We start from the raw sequence: 23,748 nt of genomic DNA, 5'->3' as shown, positions 1-23,748 counted from the left end.
AAACTTTACCTGAGATGTCCTTAGGTGTAACCTTTGACCTGATGACTAGTCATAAGATAGTCGGTGCCCCCCATGGTCAGTTTTTCGAGTCATGGCATCACACTTTAAATATTGCTGTGGGGTCATTTTTTTGCTCTATATGCTCCTCACTATTGTCCAGCGGCATTCATTGATTTCTCCAAAAACAGCGCCACCCTTGTCCATGTGTCTGTTATTGGTATTACATCTCTATATGTGAACGGGGCTGAGCTAATGGACGTCCCATACGGTCGTCTAATCTTTACCTGCTCTTAGTTTGTCAGTTTACAAAACTAGTCCGATGGCTCGTAATTTACATTTAATTACAGTCAAACATGTGTGATGTGAAGTTTTACAAAATGTTACACAATATTTATATTCTTTTTAATACTGAGAACTATTAATAATGTTGCAGTGATTATCTGGACTTGCATAATCTCTTATACTTTAGTCACACCCAGAGCTGCATTCAAACTTCTGCTGGTTTCCTAATCACACCCAGAGCTGCATTCAAACTTCTGCTTGTTTCCTAGTCCCACCTAGAGCTGCATTCAAACTGCTTCTGGTTTCCTTGTCCCACCCAGAGCTGCATTCAAACTTCTTCTGGTTTCCTAGTCCCACCCAGAGCTGCATTCAAACTGCTTCTGGTTTCCTAGTCCCAGCCAGAGCTGCATTCAAACTGCTTCTGGTTTCCTAGTCCCACCAAGAGCTGCATTCAAACTTCTGCTGGTTTCCTAGTCCCACCCAGAGCTGCATTCAAACTGCTTCTGGTTTCCTAGTCCCAGCCAGAGCTGCATTCAAACTGCTTCTGGTTTCCTAGTCCCACCAAGAGCTGCATTCAAACTTCTGCTGGTTTCCTAGTCCCACCCAGAGCTGCATTCAAACTTCTGCTAGTTTCCTAGTCCCACCCAGAGCAGCATTCAAACTGCTTCTGGTTTCCTAGTCCCACCCAGAGCTGCATTCAAACTTCTGCTGGTTTCATTGTCCCACCCAGAGCTGCATTCAAACTTCTGCTGGTTTCATTGTCCCACCCAGAGCTGCATTCAAACTTCTGCTAGTTTCCTTGTCCCACCCAGAGCTGCATTCAAACTTCTGCTGGTTTCCTTGTCCCACCCAGAGCTGCATTCAAACTTCTGCTGGTTTCCTAATCACACCCAGAGCTGCGTTCAAACTTCTTCTGGTTTCCTAGTCCCACCCAGAGCTGCATTCAAACTTCTTCTGGTTTCCTAGTGCCACCCAGAGCTGCATTCAAACTTCTGCTGGTTTCCCATTAGCTCCCATTCACACACTCACAAAAGGAGGTGTAGGACTCCAAAGAGAGACTGGGAAGCCAGCAGAAATGTGATTGTAGGTTAAAGCTGGGCCAAAAAATAAGTTATTTTCATACATTTGCCATGTGTCGTCATCAGACATGGTAAAGAATAGAGAGGAGGCCGCACGTGCATTGCTGTCTCTATTGAAGCTCCAAAAATTGCCGCGCATGCTCATCTTTCCTTTTACTTTCTATAGGAAATCCAAAAATTGCTAAGTGAGCAGCATGAAGAGGTGGCCGGGCATGCGCTGCGCTCTCTATTCAGTTCAATTGGGGCTCCAAAAATTGTCAAGCAGTCTGGCAGGGAGTAATTTCTATGAGAAGGCCAATAATTGCTAAGCAAGTGGGATAGAAGAGGGGACACGCATGCCCAGCTCGTTACTTTTTATTGTCGCTCCAACAATGATAGAGCGAGCAGGAACAGACATGTGGCTGCACATGTGCACATCTCTTCATTTGTGAGGCATCTCAGAAAATTGCTGAGCAATTAAGACTAGAGAGGAGGGCGCGCATGCTCATCTCTTCATTAAATTCTGTAGGCGGTCTAAAAATTACTAGGCATGAAGAAATAGTGAGGAAGGCGTGTATGCTCTTCCTTAAACTATAGGCGGTCTAAAAATTACTAGGCGAGAAGGAATAGAGAGAAGGGTGCGTCTGCTCATCTCATTAAATTCTATAGGCGGTCTAAAAATTACTAGGCAAGAAGAAACAGGAAGGCGTGTATGCTCTTCTCTTCCTTAAACTCTATAGGCGGTCTAAAAATTACTAGGCAAGAAGGACTAGTGAGGATGGCGCGTATGCTCATCTCGCGGTCTAAAAATTACTAGGCAAGAAGGACTAGTGAGGATGGCGCGTATGCTCTTCTCTTCCTTAAATTCTATAGGCTGTCCAAAAATTACTATGCAAGAAGGAATAGAGAGGAAGGTGCACATGCTTATCTCTTGATTAAATTCTATAGGTGGTCTAAAAATTACTAGGCAAGAAGGAATAGAGAGGAGGGCGCATATGCTTATCTCTTCATTAAATTCTATAGGCGGTCTAAAAATTACTAGGCAAGAAGGACTAGTGAGGAGGGTGTGCATGCTCTTGTCTTCCTAAAATTCTATTGGCGGTCTAAAAATTACTAGGCAAGAAGGAATAGAGAGGAAGGCTCGCATGCTTATATCTCTTCATTAAATTCTATAGGTTGTCCAAAAATTACTAGGCAAGCAGGAATAGAGATGAGGGCGCGTATGCTCATCTCCATCATTTTCTATCCAAGGTACAGCATTCAAATTTAAGACCACAAGGAAAATTCCTAAGCAAGCAGCAATGGGGCGAATGAGCGTTGCAAACTTTTGGAACTTCCATAGAAATCCCTGCTTTGCTTAGCACTTGTCAGAGCTCCCATAGAAATGAATGGACCGAGATGCGCATGTGTTCCAGGTGAGAGCGCCCTTCTAACCAACACATGCCCGGCTGGGTTCACAAGGTGCCCTCAATGATTGACCGGGTCTGTGCCATCCAATCACTGCAATAAATATTCATCCTGGGGGTTATGGAGAGTATTTACAGGTGGAGAAGGCTTTGGTTTCTGATCAGGGGTTTCCATAGGTGTGGGGGGCTCTATAATGCTATGCCAAGTATAGAGGGTCTCGCGCAGGGGCTTATGAGGCGGGGTTGTCCAAAGAGTGGTGCTGCCCCTTTAAATACATCCATCACGTAGAAGTAATACTGAGCGCTGGTTATGTCCTTTGGTGCAAAATTCGGCCTCCTGCCGCCATGTTCCTGCCCCCCTCCGAAAGTTCAGAGTCCCCCCCCCAAACCCTCGGATCACAGGTGCTGAGTGCTGTTCTGGATCACGGCCCAGTCCGGAAACGTGTTCAGCTGAAAGAGGCTGATGCCCCACGTGTTAATGGCGACCATGATGATGCCCAGACCGATCACGTTCACTCCCAGACCGGCCTTCACCTTGGGGGGAAAAGAAGGAAATGATTAGTACTGATGACATGTGCTCTAGTCACAGCCGGAGCTGCACTCAAAATTCTCCTGCTTTTTGCAATTGCTGTCAGGCTGTGGCACTGTGCATCTCCCTTCACCCTCTGCTGTTTTTTTTTTAGGTGGATGAACCATTTCACTACCTCTAGACCACCAGGGATTGTACAATTAACCATTTCACTACCTCTAGACCACCAGGGATTTTACAATGAACCATTTCACTATCCCTAGACCACCAGGGATTGTACAATGAACCATTTCACTACCTCTAGACCACCAGGGATTGTACAATTAACCATTTCACTACCTCTAGACCACCAGGGATTTTACAGTGAACCATTTCAGTACCTCTAGACCACCAGGGATTTTACAATGAACCATTTCACTACCTCTAGACCACCAGGGATTTTACAGTGAACCATTTCACTACCCCTAGACCACCAGGGATTGTACAATTAACCATTTCACTACCCCTAGACCACCAGGGATTTTACAGTAAAACATTTCACTACCTCTAGACCACCAGGGATTTTACAGTGAACCATTTCACTACCCCTAGACCACCAGGGATTGTACAATTAACCATTTCACTACCCCTAGACCACCAGGCATTTTACAGTAAAACATTTCACTACCTCTAGACCACCAGGGATTTTACAGTGAACCATTTCACTACCCCTAGACCACCAGGGATTGTACAATTAACCATCTCAATACCTCTAGACCACCAGGGATTTTGCAATGCACCTTTTCACTATCCCTAGACCACCAGGGATTTTACAGTGAACCATTTCACTACCCCTAGACCACCAGGAATTTTACAGTGAACCATTTCACTACCTCTAGACCACCAGGGATTTTACAATGAACCATTTCACTACCCCTAGACCACCAGGGATTGTACAATTAACCATTTCACTACCTCTAGACCACCAGGGATTTTACAATGAACCATTTCACTACCCCTAGACCACCAGGGATTGTACAATTAACCATTTCACTACCTCTAGACCACCAGGGATTTTACAATGACCCATTTCACTACCTCTAGACCCCTAGACCACCAGGTATTTACCAACAACTATTTATCTAATAATTTTTTTTAGGTGGATCTCTGCCCCTTTTAGGAGTTCAGCTGCTGGTTGTGATGGATATTTCCATTCTGTGACAACAAGCTGAGGTATTGATCTGTTAGCCGAGTGCAGATGTTTTTCCATCTCTTACCATATCTTTGATCTGGCAGTGCCCGTAGTTATATACGATGGCGTTCGGCGGGTTCCCGACAGGTAACATCACAGCGAAGGAGATGCACATGGCGACCGGAATCAGGGTGTATAAAGGGTTAATGTGAAGAGCTTCAGACTGCAAGATTGGGGGAGAGAAAGTCAGGAGTCATCCATAGGGAACGGATCTTCTCGTTTTCTGCCCGTGATCCCCATTGGGTCATTGCATACCAGGCTGCACAGGATGGGCAGGAATATCGTGATGGTGGCCGGGTTACTGACGAACTCCGTCACCGCAGACACCAGGACACAAGCGAGGAGGCTGACGGCCCAGGACGGGAGGCTGCTCAGACACTCCATCTGATGGCCGATCCAAGTGGAGAGGCCGGAGGTCTGACAGAGAAACAAAAAAAAAAACACTTGCCCACCAGGGAATTTAAAATGACCCATTTTGCTACCTCCTAGATGCCCTGGGATTTTACAATGAGCATTTTTTGGACCTCTATATCATCTGGAATTTTGCACTACACCCCCTTCACTACCTCTAGACCACCAGGAATTTTACCATGACTTATTTCACTACCCCTAGACCACCAGGTGTTTTACAATAATCCACATGCCTTGGACCACCAGGTATTTTGCAAAGACTGATTTTCCTACCCCTAAGCATCAGATAATTTACAATATATCTTTTCACTACCTCTAGACCACCAGGGATCTTGCGATAAACCATTTCACTACTAGGCGCCATGGATTTTACAATTAGCCATTTTACTATTCGTAGTCCACATGGCATTTCACAAAAAATCATTTCACAACCCTTAGAGACTTAGAAGTTCACAATACACTTTTTTCACTTCCACTAGACCACCAGGGATTTTACTACGAACCATTTCACTACCTCAAGGCCACCATGGGTTTTACGATGAATCAAGGCACTACTCATTGTCCACTTGGAATTTCACAATAATCCATTTCACTCTAGACTAGCAGTGATTTTACTATAAACCATTTCACTACCCCTAGACCACCAGGGATTATACAATGAACCATTTCACTACCCATAGACCACCAGTGATTTTACAATGAGTCATTTCATCAGCCCTAGAACATCAGGGCTTTTACAATAAAGCATTTAAATTCCCCTAGACCACCAGGAACTTTACAAAGAACTATTTCACTACCCCAAGATCACCAGGGATTTTACAATGAACCATTTTACTACCCATAAACCACCAGGAATTTTACAAAGAACCATTTATCTACCCTTAGACCACCATGGATTTTGCAAACAACCATGTCACTACTCTTAAACCACCAGGAATTTTTACAGTGAACCATTTTACTACCCCTAGACCACCAGGGATTTTTTTTTATAAAGGACCATTTCACTACCCCTAGACCACCAAGGATTTTTACAAAGAACCATTTGACTAACCTTGGGTTCCAGGGGTTTATAAAGTACTATTTCACTACCCCCTAGGCCACCAGGGATTTAAAAGAAAATAATAATCCACCACCTCTAGACCACCAGGGATTTTAAAATAAACCATTTTACTACTACAGAGCACCTTTACAATAAATCAATTCACTACCTCTTGACCACCAGGGATATTAAATTCTGAGAGTAAGTAGAAATGATGAGTGGGGTGGTTGTGCCTTATTTAATTACTGCCTTGGGCCTCATTTTCTATAAACCTGGCCCTGCCAGCTGTTAATCCTGGCCAACCGGTTATAGGCACCATTCACATGACTTGGAATAGGATTTCAATAGCACCAATGACAGAAGGGTGCCTCTGACCCTATGACAACTCTTCCTGGTCATGCCGTCATTACCAGCTGCAGTCCCTCCTTATTCTGAGAAATCTTACCTTACACCCAGCAGCCAGGGCGTAGCCGCCTCCAACCAGCACCACGATCTCCCAGGGCATGTGCTTCTGGAATTCGTGCCAGGTCAGCATGGGTCCTCCCAGGTGCGGCCCGTCTTCTTCTTTGTTCTCACCCCGTCCTAGGGGCAAAATCACATGAGGAGAGTGTAACCATTCACCCAAAGAAGTACCAGAGTCCCAGGAGCACAGGAGGCATCACACAGAAACTCACACATTGCCCTCATTATCAGTGCCGGACTTTATCCTTCCTCTGCGAATTCTCACCTGACTCCCTTTTTCCAGTGCAGAAAAATTGAGGTTTCTTAGATGGAATCAGGAACAAAAGGAATCCGAGGAACACCGAGACCGTCGCGTCCGTCCTAAAACCATTCCTGAAACAAAAGCAGATGGTAGGATTGGCAAGCGAGGCTGCAGCCTAAGGGCGCTGAATGGTATGGGCTCCTTACAGCATACCCCTTACCACTACAGTCAGGAAGCTTATCGAAGAGAAACTCAGTCAGGCCGGAATAGCAGATAATAGGAAACAATAGACTGTAGTCTCAAGTTTTAATAACTTACTTTTCAAATAGCGATTCCCAACCAGGAACAAACCCAGGTTCCCGTGTAAACCACAGCAGGGTCATCAGTACAAAGAAGACGACCGTGACCTTTTCTGGGTAACTACAAAAGGAAATACAAATGCTGAAATAAGTGAGAAATTCATGACTGAATCTTTTGCTTCTGTGATCACCAAAATATTAGACCTAGATTGCACTGATTACAGTCACATATAATACATATACACTAACTGTAACCAGACATAGTAACCTTACAGCACTGACTGCAACCGGACATAGTAACCTTACAGCACTGACTGCAACTGGACATAGTAACCTTACAGCACTGACTGCAACTGGACGTAGTAACCTTACAGCACTGACTGCACCTTCACTTATTAACCTTGCAGCAATGACAGTTAGTAATATTACAGTACTGACTGTAACCTCATAACACTGGCTGTAACTATACTTAGTAATCTTATAGCACAGGCTGCGACTACACATAATATTACAGCTCTGACTGCAGGCAACTACACATAGTAACCTTACAGCACTGACTGCAGCTGGGCACAGTAACCTTACAGCACTGACTGCATCTTCACTTATTATCCTTACAGCACTGGCTGCAACTATACTTAGTAATCTTATAGCACAGGCTGCGACTACACATAATATTACAGCTCTGACTGCAGACAACTACACATAGTAACCTTACAGCACTGACTGCAGCTGGGCACAGTAACCTTACAGCACTGACTGCATCTTCACTTATTATCCTTACAGCACTGGCTGCAACTACTGTATACTTAGTAACCTTACAGCTCTGAGTGCAATTAAACATAATCACCTTACAGCTCTGACTGCAACTACACATAATAATCTTACAGCTCTGACTGCAACACTTAGTAATCTTATAATACTGACAGAAACTACACATAGTAACCTTACAAGACTCACTGCAACTACACTTAGTAACCTTACAGCGCTGACTGCAATGACACAGTAACCTTATAACACTGGCTGCAAATATAAATAGTAACCTCGCAGCACTGATTACAATTTCACAAAGTAATCTTATGACACTGACAACTACACATTAACTTTTCATAATTGACTGCAACTACATTTAGTAACCTTACAGCACTGACTGCAACTACACTTTGTAATCTTATAACACTAACAACAGCTACACATAGTAACATTACAGCACTGGCTGCAACTACACTTTGTAATTTTGCAGCACAGACAGTGACTACACATAATGCCCTTACAGTTCTGGCTGCAACTAAACATAGCAACCTTGTAACACTGACTGCAACTACACTTAGTAATCTTATAACACTGACAGCAACTACACATAATAACCTTACAGCACTGACTGCAACTACACTTAGTAATCTTATAGCTCTGATAGCAACTACACATAGTAACCTTACAGCACTGACTACAACTAAATATAATAATCTTATAACAGTGACAGCAACTACACAACATAACCTTACAGTAATGGCTGCAACTGTACTTAGTAACCTTACTGCAGTGACTGCAATTACACTTAGTAACCTTACAGCACTGACTGCAATGACAAATAGTAACCTTATAGAACTGGCTGCATCTATAAATAGTAACGTTAGAGCACTGACTACAATTACACTTAGTAATCTTATAACACTGTAAACAACTACACATAGTAACCTTACATCATTGACTGCAACTACACTTTTAGTCTTCTTATAACACTGACAGCAACTATACAACCTTACAGTACTGACTGCAACTAAACATAGTAACCTTACAGCACTGGCTGCAACTAAACATAGTAACCTTACAGCACTGGCTGCAACTAAACATAGTAACCTTACAGCATTGACTGCAACTAAACATAGTAACCTTACAGCACTGGCTGCAACTAAACATAGTAACCTTACAGCACTGGCTGCAACTAAACATAGTAACCTTACAGCACTGGCTGCAACTAAACATAGTAACCTTACAGCACTGGCTGCAACTAAACATAGTAACCTTACAGCACTGGCTGCAACTAAACATAGTAACCTTACAGCACTGGCTGCAACTAAACATAGTAACCTTACAGCATTGACTGCAACTACACTTAGTAACCTTATAGCTCTGGTAGTCATGCTCCTCCTTCTCTGATTGTGTTTGGTAATGAAGATCTCTAATTCACGAGACAAATAGTATTATATGTTTAGTGTCAGTCAAAACTGTAAAATTAGAATCAGTGACTTTTGATGACGTGTTTAGCTAATCTTGTACCTCATTTTCCCCAACTGCTCGTATTCCTCCTGGATGCGTCGCTCTGATAACTCCTCCTGTTTGGTCTTCTTATTCTTACTGAGGGAACAGGTTTCCCTAAAACTAAAAATTTAATAAAGTCCAAATCATAAACAACGGAAGTAAAAATGGGTCAAATATTGTCCTCTAGTCTCAGAGTGTCACTTACTTGCAGCCAAGAAATAACCAATGCAGCCAGACCCAGGTCAGAAATAGGACGATGACTGTAATGGGCAAACTAAACACAAACCAGGTACCAAAGTTCACAACCTCAGCGTCCGGGTACCGACTACAATGTAAAAAAAAAAAATATATATATATATATGTAGTTCCATGTTCTTGTGCCTGGGGGCAGCATTATAGTAGTTATATTCTTGTACATAGGGGCAGTATTATAGTAGTTATATTCTTGTACATAGGGGGCAATATTATAGTAGTTATATTCTTCTACATAGGGGGCAGTATTATAGTAGTTATATTCTTGTACATAGGGGCAGTATTATAGTAGTTATATTCTTGTACATAGGGGCAGTATTATAGTAGTTATATTCTTGTACATAGGAGCAGTATTATAGTAGTTATATTCTTGTACATAGGGGGCAGTATTATAGTAGTTATATTCTGTACATAGGGGCAGTATTATAGTAGTTATATTCTTGCACATAGGAGCAGTATTATAGTACTTATATTCTTGTACAAAAGAGCAGCATTATAGTAGTTATATTCTACATAGGGGGCAGTATTATAGTAGTTATATTCTTGTACATGGGTAGCACTATGATAGCACCTATATTCTTGTATATAGGGAGCAGTATTATAGTAGTTATATTCTTGTACATACGGGCAGTATTATAGTAGTTATATTCTTGTACATAGGGGCAGTATTATAGTAGCTATATTCTTGTACATAGGGGCAGTATTATAGTAGTTATATTCTTGTACAAAAGAGCAGCATTATAGTAGTTATATTCTTGTACATAGGGGTAGTATTATAGTAGTTATATTCTTGTATATAGGGGCAGTATTATAGTAGTTATATTCTTGTACATAGAGGCAGTATTATAGTAGTTATATTCTTGTACATAGGGGCAGTATTATAGTAGTTATATTCCTGTACATACGGGCAGTATTATAGTAGTTATATTCTTGTACATAGGGGCAGTATTATAGTAGCTATATTCTTGTACATAGGGGCAGTATTATAGTAGTTATATTCTTGTACAAAAGAGCAGCATTATAGTAGTTATATTCTTGTACATAGGAGCAGTATTATAGTAGTTATATTCTTGTACATAGGGGCAGTATTATAGTAGTTATATTCTTGTACAAAAGAGCAGCATTATAGTAGTTATATTCTTGTACAAAAGAGCAGCATTATAGTAGTTATATTCTTGTACATAGGGGTAGTATTATAGTAGTTATATTCTTGTATATAGGGGCAGTATTATAGTAGTTATATTCTTGTACATAGAGGCAGTATTATAGTAGTTATATTCTTGTACATAGGGGCAGTATTATAGTAGTTATATTCTTGTACATACGGGCAGTATTATAGTAGTTATATTCTTGTACATAGGGGCAGTATTATAGTAGCTATATTCTTGTACATAGGGGCAGTATTATAGTAGTTATATTCTTGTACAAAAGAGCAGCATTATAGTAGTTATATTCTTGTACAAAAGAGCAGCATTATAGTAGTTATATTCTTGTACATAGGGGTAGTATTATAGTAGTTATATTCTTGTATATAGGGGCAGTATTATAGTAGTTATATTCTTGTACATAGAGGCAGTATTATAGTAGTTATATTCTTGTACATAGGGGCAGTATTATAGTAGTTATATTCTTGTACATAGGAGCAGTATTATAGTAGTTATATTCTTGTACATAGGGGCAGTATTATAGTAGTTATATTCTTGTACAAAAGAGCAGCATTATAGTAGTTATATTCTTGTACAAAAGAGCAGCATTATAGTAGTTATATTCTTGTACATAGGGGTAGTATTATAGTAGTTATATTCTTGTATATAGGGGCAGTATTATAGTAGTTATATTCTTGTACATAGAGGCAGTATTATAGTAGTTATATTCTTGTACATAGGGGCAGTATTATAGTAGTTATATTCTTGTACATAGGAGCAGTATTATAGTAGTTATATTCTTGTACATAGGGGCAGTATTATAGTAGTTATATTCTTGTACATAGGAGCAGTATTATAGTAGTTATATTCTTGTACATAGGAGCAGTATTATAGTAGTTATATTCTTGTACATAGGGGCAGTATTATAGTAGTTATATTCTTGTACATAGGAGCAGTATTATAGTAGTTATATTCTTGTACATAGGGGCAGTATTATAGTAGTTATATTCTTGTACATAGGAGCAGTATTATAGTAGTTATATTCTTGTACATAGGAGCAGTATTATAGTAGTTATATTCTTGTACATAGGGGACATTATTATAGTAGTTATATTCTTCTACATAGGAGCAGAATTATAGTAGTTATATTCTTGTACATAGGGGCAGTATTATAGTAGTTATATTCTTGTACATAGGGGCAGTATTATAGTAGTTATATTCTTGTACATAGGGGCAGTATTATAGTAGTTATATTCTTGTACATAGGAGCAGTATTATAGTAGTTATATTCTTGTATATAGGGGCAGTATTATAGTAGTTATATTCTTGTACATAGGAGCAGTATTATAGTAGTTATATTCTTGTATATAGGGGCAGTATTATAGTAGTTATATTCTTGTACATAGGGGCAGTATTATAGTAGTTATATTCTTGTACATAGGGGCAGTATTATAGTAGTTATATTCCTGTACATAGGAGCAGTATTATAGTAGTTATATTCTTGTACATAGGGGCAGTATTATAGTAGTTATATTCTTGTACATAGGGGCAGTATTATAGTAGTTATATTCCTGTACATAGGAGCAGTATTATAGTAGTTATATTCTTGTACATAGGGGGCAGTATTATAGTAGTTATATTCTTGTATATAGGGGCAGTATTATAGTAGTTATATTCTTGTACATAGGGGCAGTATTATAGTAGTTATATTCCTGTACATAGGAGCAGTATTATAGTAGTTATATTCTTGTACATAGGGGGCAGTATTATAGTAGTTATATTCTTGTATATAGGGGCAGTATTATAGTAGTTATATTCTTGTACATAGGGGCAGTATTATAGTAGTTATATTCCTGTACATACGGGCAGTATTATAGTAGTTATATTCTTGTACATAGGGGCAGTATTATAGTAGCTATATTCTTGTACATAGGGGCAGTATTATAGTAGTTATATTCTTGTACAAAAGAGCAGCATTATAGTAGTTATATTCTTGTACATAGGAGCAGTATTATAGTAGTTATATTCTTGTACATAGGGGCAGTATTATAGTAGTTATATTCTTGTACAAAAGAGCAGCATTATAGTAGTTATATTCTTGTACAAAAGAGCAGCATTATAGTAGTTATATTCTTGTACATAGGGGTAGTATTATAGTAGTTATATTCTTGTATATAGGGGCAGTATTATAGTAGTTATATTCTTGTACATAGAGGCAGTATTATAGTAGTTATATTCTTGTACATAGGGGCAGTATTATAGTAGTTATATTCTTGTACATACGGGCAGTATTATAGTAGTTATATTCTTGTACATAGGGGCAGTATTATAGTAGCTATATTCTTGTACATAGGGGCAGTATTATAGTAGTTATATTCTTGTACAAAAGAGCAGCATTATAGTAGTTATATTCTTGTACAAAAGAGCAGCATTATAGTAGTTATATTCTTGTACATAGGGGTAGTATTATAGTAGTTATATTCTTGTATATAGGGGCAGTATTATAGTAGTTATATTCTTGTACATAGAGGCAGTATTATAGTAGTTATATTCTTGTACATAGGGGCAGTATTATAGTAGTTATATTCTTGTACATAGGAGCAGTATTATAGTAGTTATATTCTTGTACATAGGGGCAGTATTATAGTAGTTATATTCTTGTACAAAAGAGCAGCATTATAGTAGTTATATTCTTGTACAAAAGAGCAGCATTATAGTAGTTATATTCTTGTACATAGGGGTAGTATTATAGTAGTTATATTCTTGTATATAGGGGCAGTATTATAGTAGTTATATTCTTGTACATAGAGGCAGTATTATAGTAGTTATATTCTTGTACATAGGGGCAGTATTATAGTAGTTATATTCTTGTACATAGGAGCAGTATTATAGTAGTTATATTCTTGTACATAGGGGCAGTATTATAGTAGTTATATTCTTGTACATAGGGGACATTATTATAGTAGTTATATTCTTCTACATAGGAGCAGAATTATAGTAGTTATATTCTTGTACATAGGGGCAGTATTATAGTAGTTATATTCTTGTACATAGGGGCAGTATTATAGTAGTTATATTCTTGTACATAGGGGCAGTATTATAGTAGTTATATTCTTGTACATAGGAGCAGTATTATAGTAGTTATATTCTTGTATATAGGGGCAGTATTATAGTAGTTATATTCTTGTACATAGGAGCAGTATTATAGTAGTTATATTCTTGTATATAGGGGCAGTATTATAGTAGTTATATTCTTGTACATAGGGGCAGTATTATAGTAGTTATATTCTTGTACATAGGGGCAGTATTATAGTAGTTATATTCCTGTACATAGGAGCAGTATTATAGTAGTTATATTCTTGTATATAGGGGCAGTATTATAGTAGTTATATTCTTGTACATAGGAGCAGTATTATAGTAGTTATATTCTTGTATATAGGGGCAGTATTATAGTAGTTATATTCTTGTACATAGGGGCAGTATTATAGTAGTTATATTCTTGTACATAGGGGCAGTATTATAGTAGTTATATTCCTGTACATAGGAGCAGTATTATAGTAGTTATATTCTTGTACATAGGGGGCAGTATTATAGTAGTTATATTCTTGTACATAGAGGCAGTATTATAGTAGTTATATTCTTGTACATAGGGGCAGTATTATAGTAGTTATATTCTTGTACATAGGAGCAGTATTATAGTAGCTATATTCTTGTACATAGGGGCAGTATTATAGTAGTTATATTCTTGTACATAGGAGCAGTATTATAGTAGTTATATTCTTGTACATAGGGGCAGTATTATAGTAGTTATATTCTTGTACATAGGAGCAGTATTATAGTAGTTATATTCTTGTATATAGGGGCAGTATTATAGTAGTTATATTCTTGTACATAGGAGCAGTATTATAGTAGTTATATTCTTGTACACAGGAGCAGTATTATAGTAGTTATATTCTTGTACATAGGGGCAGTATTATAGTAGTTATATTCTTGTACATAGGGGCAGTATTATAGTAGTTATATTCTTGTACATAGGGGCAGTATTATAGTAGTTATATTCTTGTACATAGGAGCAGTATTATAGTAGTTATATTCTTGTATATAGGGGCAGTATTATAGTAGTTATATTCTTGTACATAGGAGCAGTATTATAGTAGTTATATTCTTGTATATAGGGGCAGTATTATAGTAGTTATATTCTTGTACATAGGGGCAGTATTATAGTAGTTATATTCTTGTACATAGGGGCAGTATTATAGTAGTTATATTCCTGTACATAGGAGCAGTATTATAGTAGTTATATTCTTGTATATAGGGGCAGTATTATAGTAGTTATATTCTTGTACATAGGAGCAGTATTATAGTAGTTATATTCTTGTATATAGGGGCAGTATTATAGTAGTTATATTCTTGTACATAGGGGCAGTATTATAGTAGTTATATTCTTGTACATAGGGGCAGTATTATAGTAGTTATATTCCTGTACATAGGAGCAGTATTATAGTAGTTATATTCTTGTACATAGGGGGCAGTATTATAGTAGTTATATTCTTGTACATAGAGGCAGTATTATAGTAGTTATATTCTTGTACATAGGGGCAGTATTATAGTAGTTATATTCTTGTACATAGGGGCAGTATTATAGTTGTTATATTCTTGTACATAGGAGCAGTATTATAGTAGTTATATTCTTGTACATAGGGGCAGTATTATAGTAGTTATATTCTTGTACATAGGGGGCAGTATTATAGTAGTTATATTCTTGTACATAGGGGCAGTATTATAGTAGTTATATTCTTGTACATAGGGGCAGTATTATAGTAGTTATATTCTTCTACGCATGTGGCAATATTATAATAGTTCTATACTTGCACATTGATATAATAGGGGAAACAGCTCCAGTTCTTACTTCTTAAAGTGCTCTAGAAAAATGAGGCTGGTGGAGGTCCCAATAATGGTTGTGAGCCCACCGATGGTCGCTGCATAGGAGATGCTTAGTGACAGGCACTTGCAGATCATATGGTCATGTTTAGATCTATATTTTCCTTGTGTCTTTGGATCTTTGGACTCAGTGGATGGAAGAACTAGAATTTGGGTCTATGAAGGAAAATGAAAATTATACTTGGATTCCATTTCTTGTGCCGTACGCTGTGGGGTCTCTGTGTGCCGCCATTAGGAGACTTCACTGCTCTACCTGAGGAAGTGACTGCCCATTAGTTGGGGTCTTGACTATTCTCATTGGGTTGGCAATCATATGAACGCCATTCAGATTCTGATGGTAGAAAGGAAAGAAATATATGAAGATCTGTCAGAGCTGTGACATTCTCTGCATCCACGCTCCTCATGCTGATATTGTATAGCAGTAAGTTTACCTTGCTTTGTATAAGTTTGCTGAGATCCTTAGCTGTTGCCCTAGGATAAAAAAAGTATATGTGAAGTAGTTAATCAATTCACCTGAAATATAAGTAATGATATGGATTTAATTAAGATTTTTGTCATTGTATGTGCCCTATGAATCCATCCCCCTACACTCAGTGTCCATTGTGCAACCTTTGGGAACCCGTGATTATATTGAACTAGGCTCATCGAAATACCTGCCGATTATTTTTTATGCTAATACATTGACAAAAAAAGAAGCATATTTGCAAATAGTAATAATTAAAGATGTGATATTATTTGAGCTATACAGCTTTTATGCAGAACTACGTGCTTCAGGTTGGAGCTTAATCATGTTTACATACTAAAAACAAACCCTGTGTTTAGTCTTATCGTACAGTCATGTATTTACTACCTGCTTCCTGCTATCCTTCTCCTTTGCACTGTGGAGATATCTGAAGAAAATACAGGTATAGAGGCTACCAGGGTAAAGTCAGAAGTATTGCAGAGAGAATGCCCACTGAGCTCTGAACTTGGAGCTCCAAAAGTAGGAAACGTCCACTGAGCTCTGAACTTGGAGCTCCAAAAGTAGGAAACATCCACTGAGCTCTGAACTTGAAGCTTCAAAAGTAGGAAACATCCACTGAGCTCTGAACTTGAAGCTCCAAAAGTAGGACACATCCACTGAGCTCTGAACTTGCCGCTTCAAGAGTAGGAAACATCCACTTAGCTCTGAACTTGCCGCTTCAAGAGTAGGAAATAGTCACTGAGCTCTAAACTTGCAGCCCCAAAAGTATAAAACGCCCAGTGAGCTCTAAACTTGCAGCTTTAAATGTAGGAAACACCCACTGAGTCCTGAATTTGCAATTCCACAAGTACAAGTAGGAAATACCCACTGAGATTGAAACTTGCGGTTCTACACGTAGGAAGCATTCACTGAGCTCTGTACTTGCAGCTTCTAGAGTAGGAAATGGCCACTGAGCTCTGATCTTGCAGCCCCAAAAGTATAAAATGCGAAGTGAGCTCTGAACTTGCAACTTTACAAGTAGGAAACACCCACTGAGTCAAGAATTTGCAATTCCACAAGTAGGAAATGCCCACTGGGTTTGAAACTTGCTGTTCTACAAGAAGCATCCACTGAGCTCTGAACTTGCAGCTTCAAGAGATGGAAATGGCCACTGAGCTCTGAACTTGTAGCTTCACAAGTAGGAAACTTGCAGCTCCAAAAGTAGAAAATGCCCAGTGAGCTCTGAAATTGTGACTCTACAATAGGAAGTGTCCACTGATCTCTGAACTTTCTGCTCCATATGTAGGGAACCCAATCAGTTCTGAACTTGTAGCTCCACAAGTATGAATTGCCCTCTGAATTCAAAACTTGCAGCTCTACAAAAAGGAAACGTCACTGAGCTCTGAGCTTCCAGCTCCACGTGTAGGAAACTCCCAATGAACTCTTAACTTGCATGTCAACAAGTAGGAAACACTCAATGAGCTCTGAATTTGCAACTCCAAAACAATAAAACGCCAACTGAGCTCTGAACTTGCAGCTGCAGAAGTAGAGTACACCAACCGAGCACTAAACTTTAAATCCACCATTAGGAAATTCCCATTCACTTTGGAACCTGTATCTTCACAGCTAAAAAATGCCCACTGAACTCTGAACTTGCAGCTCCACAAGTAGGAAACACTTAATGAACTTTTAACTTCCAACCAAACAAGTAGGAAACTCTCACTGAGCTCCGAACTTTCTTCTCCAAAACGAGGAAACGCCAACTGAGTTCTGAACTTGCAGCTTCACAAGTAGAAAATGCCCACTGAACTCTAAACTTGCAGCCCGATCAGTAGGAAATGCCCACTAACTTTGGAATGTGCAGCCCTACAAAAATGAACTGTTAAAGATACATAGTAACAAAACTAAAATCTATTTGTTGTATGAAAGTGCTCATATACTTTCTACATTTATTGTGATTCATCTGTTGAGTTTTACTTACTCCTCATTGATGAATATGAGTTCAATTGAAGGTTGGTTCTGCTTCTCCTTCCCACCTGCAAAGTCCAAAAATTATTTGGTCTATATATATGAAGTGAAACTTACAGATGTTACATTATTGTTCTATCATCAGTGGAAATCTTGGAGACCTCTGGGGGCTTTTATGAGTGATTGTTATATAGAGGGGCAACTTGGCAATGTCAAGGATCGGTTACTTAGAACATAACTTAATGTATAGGGTGGTCTACTATAGTGGAGGGGTTAAAGGAATTTCTGAGGTATAAGATACTAAAAAGTGAAACATTTATTTTTGTAGGTGACAGTGACCTTTCTGCTGTGTATTATCTGATGCAGTAGAGCCATTGACTACAGTTCCTTCATGCTCCTCATCAGCACTTGTCAGCTGCTGCAGAACTGCATCAACAATGGGCATCACCATAGCAGTGGATGACGTATTAGAAAGCCACATGGACAGCAGAGCAGTGCAGCACATAAAGCACATTAACAGCCTGGAAAAAAAACCAAAAGTCACTAAGACACTTCTTATCCATCCAAAATTCACCAAAACTACAACATTGTTTCATATTCTTGTACATAGGAGCAGTATTATAGTAGTTATATTCTTGTACATAGGGCAGTATTATAGTAGTTATATTCTTGTACATAGGAGCAGTATTATAGTAGTTATATTCTTGTACATAGGGGGCAGTATTATAGTAGTTATATTCTTATATATAGGAGGCAGTATTATAGTAGTTATATTCTTGTACATAGGGGCAGTATTATAGTAGTTATATTCTTGTACATAGGGGCAGTAATATAGTAGTTATATTCTTGTACATAGGAGCAGTATTATAGTAGTTATATTCTTGTACATAGGAGCAGTATTATAGCAGTTATATTCTTGTACTTAGGAGCAGTATTATAGCAGTTATATTCTTGTACATAGGAGCAGTATTATAGTAGTTATATTCTTGTACATAGGGGCAGTAATATAGTAGTTATATTCTTGTACATAGGGGCAGTAATATAGTAGTTATATTCTTGAAAATAGGAGCAGTATTATAGTAGTTATATTCTTGTACATAGGGGCAGTATTACAGTAGTTATATTCTTATACATAGGAGCAGTATTATAGTAGTTATATTCTTGTACATAGGGGCAGTATTATAGTAGTTATATTCTTGTACATAGAGGCAGTATTATAGTAGTTATATTCTTGTACATAGGGGCAGTATTATAGTAGTTATATTCTTGTACATAGGGGCAGTATTACAGTAGTTATATTCTTATACATAGGAGCAGTATTATAGTAGTTATATTCTTGTACATAGGGACAGTATTATAGTAGTTATATTCTTGTACATAGAGGCAGTATTATAGTAGTTATATTCTTGTACATAGGGGCAGTATTATAGTAGTTATATTCTTGTACATAGGGGCAGTAATATAGTAGTTATATTCTTGTACATAGGAGCAGTATTATAGTAGTTATATTCTTGTACATAGGAGCAGTATTATAGTAGATATATTCTTGTACATAGGAGCAGTATTATAGCAGTTATATTCTTGTACATAGGAGCAGTATTATAGTAGTTATATTCTTGTACATAGAGGCAGTATTATAGTAGTTATATTCTTGTACATAGGGGCAGTATTATAGTAGTTATATTCTTGTACATAGGGGCAGTATTATAGTAGTTATATTCTTGTACATAGGGGCAGTAATATAGTAGTTATATTCTTGTACATAGGAGCAGTATTATAGTAGTTATATTCTTGTACATAGGAGCAGTATTATAGTAGTTATATTCTTGTACATAGGAGCAGTATTATAGTAGTTATATTCTTGTACATAGGAGCAGTATTATAGTAGTTATATTCTTGTACATAGGGGCAGTATTATAGCAGTTATATTCTTGTACATAGGGGCAGTATTATAGTAGCTATATTCTTGTACATAGGAGCAGTATTATAGTAGTTATATTCTTGTACATAGGGGCAGTATTATAGTAGTTAAATTCCTGTACATAGGGGCAGTATTATAGTAGTTATATTCTTGTACATAGGAGCAGTATTATAGTAGTTATATTCTTGTACATAGGGGGCAGTATTATAGTAGTTATATTCTTGTACATAGGGGGCAGTATTATAGTAGTTATATTCCTGTACATAGGGGCAGTATTATAGTAGTTATATTCCTGTACATAGGGGCAGTATTATAGTAGTTATATTCTGTACATAGGGGCAGTATTATAGTAGTTATATTCTTGTACATAGGGGGCAGTATTATAGTAGTTATATTATTGTATATAGGAGCAGTATTATAGTAGTTATATTCTTGTACATAGCGGGCAGTATTATAGTAGTTATATTCTTGTACATAGGGGCAGTATTATAGTAGTTATATTCTTGTACATAGGAGCAGTATTATAGTAGTTATATTCTTGTACATAGGAGCAGTATTATAGTAGTTATATTCTTGCACATAGGGGCAGTATTATAGTAGTTATATTCTTGTACATAGGGGCAGTATTATAGTAGTTATATTCTTGTACATAGGAGCAGTATTATAGTAGTTATATTCTTGTACATAGGGGCAGTAATATAGTAGTTATATTCTTGTACATAGGGGCAGTATTATAGTAGTTATATTCTTGTACATAGGGGGCAGTATTATAGTAGTTATATTCTTGTACATAGGGGGCAGTATTATAGTAGTTATATTCCTGTACATAGGGGCAGTATTATAGTAGTTATATTCCTGTACATAGGGGCAGTATTATAGTAGGTATATTCTTGTATATAGGAGCAGTATTATAGTAGTTATATTCTTGTACATAGGGGCAGTATTATAGTAGTTATATTCTTGTACATAGGGGCAGTATTATAGTAGTTATATTCTTGCACATAGGGGCAGTATTATAGTAGTTATATTCTTGTACATAGGAGCAGTATTATAGTAGTTATGTTCTTGTACATAGGGGCAGTATTATAGTAGTTATATTCTTGTACATAGGGGCAGTATTATAGTAATTATGGACTTGTACATAGGGGCAGTATTATAGTAGTTTTTTGCACATACATTCCCGGTTTGGCTCCAGACACCATGACCATCCTTAGAGCAATTCTCCTATGAAGATTCCATTTTTCCACTGAAGCTGCCAAGCAGATGACCCCCATGAGCAGAAGTGTTGTGTTCTTCACATATTCTGCAGCCACCTGTAAAGAAAATTGCCATAAATCCCTTTTTTTAATACATTGATGTTTCAAAATTATTGCAAAGGTATGACAAAAAGCGATTTTACACATCCGGATGAAAAGCACTTGTTTTTTTATGCAATCCAGTATTATAGATCTGGAACAATCCTTTTTGCAGCTGCTGTAAGGCGAGAGAGTCCTGGTTTATTTGTGCTGACATCTAGTGGTCGATATGGGTATTACAATATTTTTTAATCGATTTTGTACAACCGGGACTTTAAAAATAAGTCTTTTGGGAGTTAGGACCACCTGATGTGACTAGTTGCTTATTGATTTGATAGTCCAGTTGCTGGTAAATTCGCATGTGTTGTGTGGCATTAGTCTTTATAGCCGGAGAAGTCACGATTTCTCGCAGATCATGATTTTTTCAGACATCAGAAAACCATTATCTTAGCCGAATTTTGTGATCAGTGAGAACAATAAATTTCAAGGCGATGGGAGGTCAGAGGAAAAAAATGTGGGACCATATGTGAAAATAAGAGTGAGGAATGTACAAGTCTGTTCATTTCTATGGATCGCCGCCATCATTAACACCCCAGACTCCAATCTGCTCATATTTAGTCAGTTGGCGGTGGAGTGGGGTTACATAACTACATCCAAAATACACAATCCTCATGTATTGGTTAAGCTGGAGTAGCAGCACTTTCTTCCCTGACAACCGACATTCTTTCTTCAGGAGAAGTTGTCAGGCTCCGCCCCATTGTCGATTAGTTTTACACCTGAGTGACACCATCGCCTACTCCTACAGTTATACCCTCCAAATCCTCCCCCTAGTTACACAACTGTCTAAAAATACTTTGTGTTTCAACTTTTCACCATTTTTAAGATCTGTGCTTCCTGTCGGTGAATAGAATCGTTCACTGTTTCCATCCAGAAGACCGAAAAAAAATTAGGGTTTAGGTAAATGAAACTGGAAAATGTAGTTAACTCTTCCCCGTTTCAGCTATTTCTCTGCAGTATCCCATGTATCGTCCATTATATTTAGTGAAAATATCTTAAGAATGCTAAATAATGCCGCCATATAGTGCAGAATATCAGATTTGGGCAGTGCTAACATATACCAATCCTGGCATAAAAAAAAAAACTTTTAAAAGTCAAAATGGCACTAAATAATGCCACCTCACAGACCCTGTGTAGTACTGCTTACAGTGAACAGATAATAACGCCATATAGTGCAAACAGGACAGTGATATACGGCAACAATATGCATACCCTATATAGTAGTGTTTATTGGAACACATAATAGTGCCATATAGTGCAAATGTGACAGTAATATATGGTAACACTATACATATCCTACATAGTAGTGTTTACAGTGAACACTAAATAGTGCCATATAGTGCAAATGTAACAGTAATATATGGTAACAGTATACATATCCTATATAGTAGTGTTTACAGTGAACACTAAATAGTGCCATATAGTGCAAAAGGGACAGTGACAACATTATACACAACCCCATACAGTAGTATTTACTGTGAACACATAATAGTGCCATATAGTGCAAATGTGACAGTAATATATGGTAACACTATACATATCCTATATAGTAGTGTTTACAGTGAACACATAATAGTGCCATCAGAAAAACATACACAGTGTATAATGCCAAAGTAACAGAGGTATATATTAATTTGATATATACCTTACATAGTAGTGAACACATAGCAGTGCCATACAGTGCCAAAGTAAAAATGAGATACAATGATATATATTAACATCACGCAGAAACTACATGGTAGTGCTTACAGTGAACAAATACTAGTGCCAAAGTAACAGCATAAAGTACCCAAGATAATGATGACTACAGTGAATACATAATAGTGCAATGGAGTGCCAAAGTAAAAATGATACATAGTGACCAAGTAAAAGTGATAGACATTAGCACAATACAGACCAGACACAGTAGTGCTTACAGTGAACACATAATAGTGCCAGACAGTGCCAACGTAATAATGACATACTGTGCTCAAATAACAGTGATACAGGCCCCACATAGTAGTGTTAGCGGTGAACATATAATGGTGCCATACAGTGGCAAAGAAACAGCGATATATGTTAATTCTACATGGATACTATGTAATGGCTATAGTGAATATATAACAGTGTCATATAGTGCCAAAGTAACAACAAGATATAATGCCAAATGTAGGAAGAAAACACCCAATGAGTTCGGAACTTCCAGCTCCACAAGTAGGAAACACTCACTTAGCTCTGAATTTGCAGCTTCACTACAAGGAAACGCCAACTGAGCTCTGAACTTGCAGCTGCAGAAGTAGAAAACACCCACTGAACTCTAAACTTTCAGATCCGCCATTAGAAAATTTCCACAGGTAGGAAATCCCCACTGAGTTCTGAACTTGCAGCTCCAAAAATAGGACGTGCTCACTGAGCTCACTGATCTTATGGCTCTACAAGAATGAAGCGTCCACTGATCGCTGAACTTTCAGCTCCAAATGTAGGAAGGAAACACCCAATGAGTTCTGAACTTCCAGCTCTACAAGTAGGAA

The 23,748-nt window shown here is 37.9% G+C and overlaps 1 protein-coding gene across 1 annotated transcript in view; it reads right to left on the bottom strand.

Moving 5' to 3' along the window:
• Window positions 1-266: 266 nt before the first annotated feature.
• The window catches only part of SLC13A4 (solute carrier family 13 member 4), a 35,371-nt gene continuing 11,889 nt past the window's right edge, over window positions 267-23,748 (bottom strand). The window contains exons 3-16 of the mRNA XM_077266760.1: window positions 21,063-21,199; window positions 18,305-18,486; window positions 17,979-18,033; window positions 15,987-16,026; window positions 15,809-15,886; window positions 15,524-15,711; window positions 9,423-9,542; window positions 9,236-9,337; window positions 6,978-7,079; window positions 6,684-6,790; window positions 6,402-6,538; window positions 4,762-4,923; window positions 4,532-4,669; window positions 267-3,280 (exon numbers count right to left, since the gene is read on the bottom strand). Of these exons, the coding sequence (XP_077122875.1) occupies window positions 3,143-3,280; window positions 4,532-4,669; window positions 4,762-4,923; window positions 6,402-6,538; window positions 6,684-6,790; window positions 6,978-7,079; window positions 9,236-9,337; window positions 9,423-9,542; window positions 15,524-15,711; window positions 15,809-15,886; window positions 15,987-16,026; window positions 17,979-18,033; window positions 18,305-18,486; window positions 21,063-21,199 (1,686 nt within the window). The 3' untranslated portion in view covers window positions 267-3,142. The remainder of the gene's footprint in view (window positions 3,281-4,531; window positions 4,670-4,761; window positions 4,924-6,401; window positions 6,539-6,683; window positions 6,791-6,977; window positions 7,080-9,235; window positions 9,338-9,422; window positions 9,543-15,523; window positions 15,712-15,808; window positions 15,887-15,986; window positions 16,027-17,978; window positions 18,034-18,304; window positions 18,487-21,062; window positions 21,200-23,748) is intronic.

This window comes from Ranitomeya variabilis, chromosome 5 (genome assembly GCF_051348905.1).
Source record: "Ranitomeya variabilis isolate aRanVar5 chromosome 5, aRanVar5.hap1, whole genome shotgun sequence".
Classification (NCBI taxonomy): domain Eukaryota; kingdom Metazoa; phylum Chordata; class Amphibia; order Anura; family Dendrobatidae; genus Ranitomeya; species Ranitomeya variabilis.
Note: the sequence above shows the minus strand (reverse complement) of the source record. Positions and strands in the feature narration are given on the sequence as shown.